The sequence below is a fragment of the Mustelus asterias genome, chromosome 23 (genome assembly GCF_964213995.1).
Source record: "Mustelus asterias chromosome 23, sMusAst1.hap1.1, whole genome shotgun sequence".
In the NCBI taxonomy this organism is placed as follows: Eukaryota; Metazoa; Chordata; class Chondrichthyes; order Carcharhiniformes; family Triakidae; genus Mustelus; species Mustelus asterias.
Window position 1 is genome coordinate 53,535,640 of NC_135823.1, and position 8,806 is coordinate 53,544,445.

The 8,806-nt window shown below is 41.3% G+C and overlaps 1 protein-coding gene across 19 annotated transcripts in view; it reads left to right on the forward strand.

Moving 5' to 3' along the window:
• The window catches only part of sun1b (Sad1 and UNC84 domain containing 1b), a 65,410-nt gene extending 57,314 nt beyond the window's left edge, over positions 1-8,096 (forward strand). For all 19 annotated transcript variants that reach the window (XM_078240645.1, XM_078240656.1, XM_078240661.1 and 16 more), the window contains 3 exons: positions 5,990-6,157; positions 6,584-6,676; positions 7,239-8,096. In XM_078240645.1, the coding sequence (XP_078096771.1) occupies positions 5,990-6,157; positions 6,584-6,676; positions 7,239-7,355 (378 nt within the window). In that variant the 3' untranslated portion in view covers positions 7,356-8,096. The remainder of the gene's footprint in view (positions 1-5,989; positions 6,158-6,583; positions 6,677-7,238) is intronic.
• Positions 8,097-8,806: the final 710 nt, after the last annotated feature.

The window sequence follows — 8,806 nt, forward strand, 5'->3', positions numbered from 1 at the left end:
TGTCAATATTGTAATAAACCTTTCTGCTCCAAAGGAAAATGTCTTTAGAACGTTCATTTTCTCTCTAATTGGTCTGAGTTTTTTTGTATTGGGGATTCTTTTCACTTTACTGTCAAAATTAATTGTTGCTGATACAGGTATCGATCCATTCGTTTACTCAACAGTGTGACAGTTTCTTGGTTGAAGCCACTTCATTGTATGGCAATTGAAAAGGTTGTTTGAGAGTTTATTTTCTAATCAAAGACCGCTGATGCCATTGATAGGAAGTGAGTTGACTGGATTAACAGCACCGGAACCAAGCTCGCTCTTCAGTTAATAACTTGCCATTCGTATTATTACATAACTTGTAGCATAGAAACAGGCCTTTCAGACTAAATGGTTCATGCAGATATTTATGTTCCAAACAAACCTCCTCCCTCAGTCTTCATCTATAGTTGTCTGCATATCACTTGTTTCCTTTCTCCCTCATGTGTTCATCTATCTTCCCCTTAAATTCTGCACTCTCTTGTTTCCTTCTCTATGAACACTGTTTTGTCTGTATAGCGCGCAAGAACCAATACTTTTCATTGTATGCATGGGACAATAATAAATCAAATCAAAAATGCATCTATTCTCTGCATCTCTAAGTACATTCACAATTATTAGGCAGAGGTATTTTAATAAAACCCCCTCTGCTGACTGCACTGAGTGCAGATCTAATCAGAGGGCATTATAAATCCAGGCTCACAGAAGACTTTTTAATATGAAGGCGGCACGGTAGCGCAGTGGTTATCACTGCTGCTTCACAGCTCCAGGGAGCTAGGTTTGATTCCCGGCTTGGGTCACTGTCTGTGTGGAGTTTGCACATTCTCCTCGTGTCTGCGTGGGTTTCCTCCGGCTGCTCCGGTTTCCTCCCACAGTCCAAAAATGTGCAGGTTAGGTTGATTGGCCAGGTTAAAAATTGCCCCTTAGAGTCCTGAGATGCGTAGTTAGAGGGATTAGCGGGTAAATATGTGGGGGTAGGGCCTGGGTGGGATTGTGGTCAGTGTAGACTCGATGGGCTGAATGGCCTCCTTCTGCACTGTAGGGTTTCTAAAAATCCGTTTCCAAAAGTCTGCCTGAAATTTGTCCTGGACAAACGGGAGCTGGATGGACTATTAAGACTTCTCTCCAGCCTCCCCCACCATTCATAACGATTAAGGCTGATTGTTGGGTTCAACTCCCCTTTCACACCCACTCCTCATATCCCGTGATTCCCTGAGAGACCAAAAATCTGATCTGTTATAAAAATGTTCAGCATTGAACATCCACAGCCCTCTGCAGTAGAGAATTCCAAAGATTCATGTCACATTAAAGAAGAAATTTCTCCTCGTCTCAGTCCTAAATGATTGACCCCTTTATCCTGATACTGTGCCTGAAGTTTTAGATTCCCCAACCAGGGGAAAGAACCGCTGTGCCTGCCCTGTCAAGCTCTCTCAGAATTTTGTATGTTTCAATGTGATCACCTGTCATTCTTCAAGAAACCCAGTTTACTCAACATCTAATGAAACAACTGCTTTGTATAAGGAATTGTGAATGGCAAAGATGCACTCAAAAGTATCTTGGGGGTTTTACTTTGCTCTGTAATCCTTTACTCACCTGGGTTTTCTCCCTCTCTCCTTTTTTCGCGCACACAATCTCTTAGTCATTTAAATCCTATTATGATTAATTATTCCCTGTTAACGATCATCCCCAAACAAGCAGCATCCTCTTCAGCACAATATTTATGTACTTGTTCCCCCTGGTGGTGGAACCCATGAACATGCTTCAGTTTTATTTTCTCCACAGGCTGAGATGGTTATTAAATTATGCTTTTTACATGTAGTTCTGCACTGTGGGGTAATGGGATTCTGCAAACTCAAGAGATGTGATTGTGACAACACCATATCAGAAAAATATATTAAAGCCCACTTGCTCATTGCAAATCCTCAGTTTTTCTTTGATTCCGTGAAACCAGGATTCTTCCAAGTGTTGCATTGTTGAATGTGGTTTGCCAGGAAAATCCCGACTAGGATTCCCCAGTGTAGGTCAGGCACTGACAGGTGGCACAAGAATGCTAATGCTGATCCATTGCCACCCAAGGTGGGCTTAAATAACTCTAATCTAGTCACCAACAAGGCTGTTGCTTGACGCTGTGCACATGCTAAATGTGCTTGATGCACGTTGTAATGATTTTAACGCCACAATGAAGGAACTAATGTGTGAATGCTGGATCATCACCAATATGCTCTAATTATATTAATATAAAAGCAAAATACTGCGGATGCTGGAATCAAACAAAAACAAAACTGCTGGAAGATCTCAGCAGGTCTGATAGCCTCTGTGGGGAGAGAATAGTACTGATGTTCTGGGTCTAGATGACCCTTCGTCAGAGCTGGGAGCATAGAGAATCAGCAGAGATTTATACTATGAGGGGGTGGATGGTGGAATGGGACAAGGCAATGTAAATGAGGGTTGAGAAGGTTCTAAAAGTGTCCATTAAGTGATCATAATGTATGAATGGCAGAACAGAGGTACAGATGGTCAGGGACTGCCTGGGAATTATGGCAGTTGCTCTTAAAAGGGGTGGGGGGGTGGCAGAGAGGGGTGGTGCTGTGCAAGAAGGAGAGCTGGAATGGAGAAGTGGAATAAAGGAGGTGAGAAAGAAGGATGATAAAATGGATGAATGAGATGAAACGAAATGAAATAAAATAAATGGAAATAGGGTGACGGTGGAGGAGAGAGTTCATGCTCTGAAGTTGTTGAACTCAATGTTCAGCCCAGAAGGCTGTAAAGTGCCCAATCGGAAGATGAGGTGCTGTTCCCCTAGTTTGCATTGGGGTTCGCTAGAGCATTGCAAAAGGCCAAGGACGGACATGTGGACAGGACAGCAGGGTGATGTGTTGAAATGGCAAGCGACAGGAAGGTCTGCGTCCTGCTTGCAGATGGACTGAAGATGTTCAGCAAAGCGGTCACCCAGTCTACATTTGGTCTCTCCGATGTAGAGTAGGGCGCATTGGGAGCAGCGAATGCAATAGACCAGCTCTAATTATAAGCTGATATCTTTCTGCAGCTCCTTTGCTTAACGTTTACTTAAAGGAATAACGATCGGTTTATACTGTGTGTGTGTGTGTCTCTCTGTGGTTGAGCAGGGAGCATTCTTGCCTCTCCTCTGAAATGCAATATTTTGGTTTCAAATTCCACACCCCACGTTGAGCACAAAAATCAAGGCTGATTGCATGCACTGTCTTTCAGATGAAACATCTGGACAAGATCTATCTGCTTAGGTATATGTAAAGATCTTGTGGCAGTATTTTGAAGAACAGGGTGTTATCCCCACTGTCATGGCGAATATTTATTTATTTTTGGCCAGCATCTATTGCCCTTGGAGAGCAGTTGAAATTGCTGTGGCTCTGGAGTCGCATGTAGGCCAGACCAAGTAAGGATGCAGATTTCCTTCCCTAACGGACATTAGTGAACCAGATGGGTTTTTCTGACAATTGTTTCATGTTCGTCGGTAGATTCCTTAATTCCAGATATTTTTAATTGAATTCAAATTCCACCACCTGCCATGATGGGATTCGAACCTGGGTCCCCCAGAACATTAGCTGAGTTTGTGTATTAGTCTAGTGATAATACCACTAGGCCATCGCCTTTCCATCGTTAACATCAAGGATGCTAACAAAAACAGAAAAGTGCTGGAAAGTCTCAGCAAGTCTGACAGCATCTGTGGAGAAGAAATAGAGCCAACGTTTCGAGTTTAAATGACCCTTCAAGACTCAACGTTGGCTCTATTCTCTTTCTCTGCTGAGATTTTCCAGCATTTTCTGTTTTTGTTTAGATTCCAGCATCTGCTGTATTTTGCATTTATCAAGGATGTTAATCCATTGCCGCCCAAGGGGGGTTTAAAAAGTATAATCTAATCACTGAAAAGACTGTTGCTTAACTCTTGACTGCACACGCTAAATAAATAGATCATGACCAGATTATCTGGCCATTACCACATTTCTGTTTGTGGAAGTTTTGCTTTGTTAAAAAAAGCTGCAAAGTACTTAATTAATGCCGGCTTGGGTCACTGTCTGTGTGGAGTTTGCACATTCTCCTCGTGTTTGCGTGGGTTTCCTCCGGGTGCTCCGGTTTCCTCCCACAGTCCAAAGATATGCGGGTTAGGTTGATTGGCCAGGTTAAAATTGCCCCTGAGATGCATAGGTTAGGAGGATTAGCGGGTAAATATGTGGGGGTAGGGCCTGGGTGGGATTGTGGTCGGTGCAGACTCGATGGGCCGAATGGCCTCCTTCTGCACTGTAGGGTTTCTATGATTCTATAATTGTAAAACACTTGAGACACCTGGTAGTCGTGAAAAACTCTAGTCTGCTTAAATTCTTGGATTCACCTTTCAGATGGTGCATCTTGGCTGTAGTTTGAAAACTGTAGCAGCACAATCTTGTGGGTTGTCTTTGCTTCTCTATTCCCTTCCAAACATACAGATTCATTCCCTATGTCCTGACAGCATCTGAATCGATTAGTGCTTCACGTCTAACATGGCAAAGATTTCATGCCTGAGTTACTGTAACTACGAGTTATGTATCAGAAATGCTTTGCAAAGCAATTTGCTGCAATCCCTGTTTGGCTTTTCTCAATGTACAGAATTTCCACACATAAATATGGCAGTTCAATTTTAAGTACTTTTGCTCAAGGCAGTCAGATGTTCTGTTGCAGCCCATTCCTGATTTTCTTTTTCTTGTGCAACATGTGCGATAATTCTAAAGGTTGTGCAAGGTGACTTGTGCCATTTTAAATGGCTTGTGTATTTCATCTCCGCCTCAATCCTAAATGTTGTTAAATCTGAATGCTTACAGTATCATCTGTTTCCTGTCTAGCACTCTAGAATTGCTGGCTAGAGGCAGCTTGGGAGTAAGCATTTTGTGTAGTGATCCTCTGACTGTGATGTAGAATTCAGCTCCAAGGATATGGCAAAGAAACAGCAACCACTATCCTTGTTAAATTTCTCCTCCTTCCGCCTCCATTTTTCTTCCCTCTTTACCCTTCTCCGCTAGAGGCTCCAACTTGGAGCAATGAGTGTAAACAGTTTTCTGGTTGATTGGCCATTCACTTTTAAATCTAGGCAGAGACCATCAATGGTCTATTTGTGCAGGACTTGTAGGTCTAGTCTAACCCATTCCTGTCCTGGTCCAAAATAAATAGCACATTTTCCAGCTGGGGCAATTGCATAGCAGTTGGGAGAATTGGCTAAACATTCCGTCACCACCTGGGCAAAGAGCCCAGTTGTACTGTCTCCACTGCAGCCCCAGCTGAGATTGCCTAACTTGACGTAGAGGTGCGACTTTCCTGGTCTGGATGTCTCCATATCTCGCACATGATGGCTTTACCTCCCGAGCCATCTGGAGGACAGCTGTCTCCATTCGTAAATGCCCTGGGAATGGAACTTTTATGATGTTGCAGCAAAAGAAATGTTCTGCAAAGCATATTGTCAGACTGTTTTGTGTAACAGGACTCTGCAACCAACCATTCTGAAACATAAAACCGATTAACAAGGAGTGACTTGAGACAGAACACTGATATATGTAAGCTATCTCCCTACAGGGTAATTTGGATTATGGCCAGTTATCATTTTCTGTTACAAAAACAGACTGCCACTCAAACTGAATGAAATGTTGCGGAGTTTGACTTGTGCTGAGGTTTTTGCAGGACTACAGGGGAATGGCACAATGTGCATTGCTCCTTCAGAGGGTCAGCACAGAGATGATGGACGAATTACAGCCTCCTGTACTGTGTAACCTCTGCTGTGTAACCAATCTATGATTCCATGAGATGAAGTGATGGAACATTACAGAATTTGCAATACTTGTGTCAAAAACTAAGACCTGAAAGCTGAAAAATTGAAGAAATTACAAATCTAAAGTTTGCAGTAGTTTTGAAGGGAGCAGAATGTGGAATGTTTATAATGCTTCGTATTCCTGTTCTCTTGCAGCCAGATGTTTATCCTGGAAACTGCTGGGCATTCAAAGGATCCCAGGGGTATCTGGTTATTCGCCTTTCTGTGGAGATATATCCTTCTGCTTTCACTCTGGAGCATATACCAAAGTCTCTTTCACCAGCAGGCAATATCAGCAGTGCACCAAAGGACTTCAGTGTTTATGTAAGTGTTAGCAAATGACGGTTGGGGAATAAGGGGATGGAAAGCATTACTCTGCTGAGATGGTCTTGGTCTCGTGCTACATCCACTCGTGAAGAGTGACCAAGCATTCCTAGTGTTAGAATTGCATTTTGCTTTTAAGTGGCTTAGAAACCATACATTCCTAGAGTATTAAATCAAAATGCTGGAAACCTGACATAAAAACCAAGTGCTGGAAATAGTCGGGTTTGGCAGCATCTGTGGCGAGAAAACCAGTTAGTGTTTCGAGTCGAAAGTGACTGGAGTCAATTTGAAAGGTAGTTCCTCTCCTCATTTAGAAGGTTCTTTTTGAGAAAGAAAAGTTGCACACGCCTTGATAGCATTTTAAGAGGTTTTTTATGTATTGCATTTTCCGAGTAACACAAAACTGTCTTGTACGTTCCTGTTCAGGGCCTTGATGATGAATACCAAGAAGGCGGCACAATTTTTGGAAAGTACACATATAATCAAGATGGAGAGGCGATACAGACTTTCCTTGTCAGGGTAACTTGGTTCCAAATTTTGCTGCTTTAAATTGCTTTTAAACTTTTTCATATTTTTAGAAACTAATTCAGATTTTTGTAAGGTAGCTTTGCAGTTGCATTTTATGCTCAATTTATGATTTATCTCAATGCCTTGGTGTTTGAAAATTGTAGCTGGAATATTGCAGGTCATTGGGAACATTTGTATCCCATTCCAGTGCTGGCTGACAGTTACAGAACATTGTTTTGATACAGACACAAAATCAAGAGCTGATCAGATAACCGTTTGCAAAATTAATTTGGTTTGTTTTTAAAGTCTTCAGCTATCTTGGCCCTAAGATCTGGAATTCCCTGCTCTAAACCTACCACCCTGACAGAGTTTTTGGTCACTGGTCCTAATAACTCATTATGTGGCTCAGTGACCGTGACCATTTCAGCGAAACGCCTTGGAATTTTTCTGCATTAAAGATGCTATGTAAACACGATGAGTGAAATGATTTGAGGAATGCAACTCCATCAGATAATCGTTTTGAGTACATAATTTTTCCTTTTTTTTGTTTTACCCTCCCCTCTACAAATCATAGGAGGAAAGTTTGAAGAGCTACCAAATAGTTGAACTCCGAATATTCTCCAACTGGGGTCATCCAGAGTACACGTGTCTTTATCGGTTCAGAGTGCATGGAAACCCTAGGAAGCAATGAAACGTGGACTGCACTAATATTGTATAAATTGTAAATACTGGAAAAACTGGGAATAATTCTGGACACTGGAATTTATTCTTGGGGACTGTGGCATGAATAACGTGTACTGCTGAATCGCCTACTATCAGACGCTTTAAGAACACTGCCAGCTGAACGGTTAATGGCTTTGTCATCTTTTTAGAGAATGTTTGTCTTGTTTTTATTTTGGTGAATGTCTGGTGTGTTTGCTTAGCACAACAGGAATATCGAATGCCTTTCCACTTTCTCCAAATGGAAAGAAATTGATGTACAGAGTATTTTATTGGACATTGGATAATGTTTATTTGTATATTGCACAACAGTCCTTGTATTTGTAAAGAGAATACTTCAAAATATAAACTTATATTAACCAATGTAATCCATATATTTAACTATTGACATTAAACCTGTGGCCTATGTAGAAATACTTGGAATATGAAATGCACTCGTATGTTACCAGCTATGATATGAAACGAGGTGTATTTCCTCCTGTAAAGCAAATTTAGGGATTTTGGGGAAGGGACTTTGTGAATAACTATTTATTTTTCAAGAGCAACATAGGACTTTGTGCAATGTATTTTTGTAATTTTTTTCACACTGTCTTGAAGTGTTTTTATTTCCTTGGCTGTCGCTGAATTGACAATGCTGTTCAGATGTTTAAATAAAGAATTTAATTTTTTGAGAGGCTGCATGTAATTGAGACATAATAAAGGGTAAACTTCCTTCTGTGTAATATTTGTATTTAGATGAGATGCATTTCCAATGGTTGGAGCTTTTTAGATGCTGCACTGTTAAATTGAGGTCCAGTTTCAGGATGAACTGATCAGTAAATAGCATAAGTTAGGATCTGGAATGCACCAGGATAGGCTGGTGGAAGCAGATTCAAACAGAATTTCAAAAAGAAATTGGATATATACTTCAGGGGAAAAATGCAAGGCTATGAGGAAAGAACTGGGAAGGGGGAGCTAATTGGATAGCTCTTTCGAGTGCCAGTACCGGCACAATGGGCTGAATGATGTCTGCTGTATCATTCTACGATTGCTGAGTTATCTTCTGACCCATCGTGCACAAAGGTTTGAGGTTCAGGAGAAAACACAGTTGGAGCATATTTCTGGGATCAAAATATCCATCAGAGATGCCACTCCCTTTTTAAGATTCATGCAATCAGGTAGAATGGAGTCGTATAGCACAAATGGTATAGGGGCACAAAAAAATATATAATTGCGTAAATTATGGGGTTCTTGGGGATATAACGACTATCTGGCCCTTTTTTAAAAAAAAATGTTTTTCACATCTTGGGATGATGTACCTTAAAAGGCTAAGTACTCATATGATGACCAAAGTGTGTAGTGACTAGCAATTGGTTAGCTATCTATCGGTGAATGCAGAGTGGGTAACAGCAGTGAGCACACTACAATCTGTTTCTATGATGA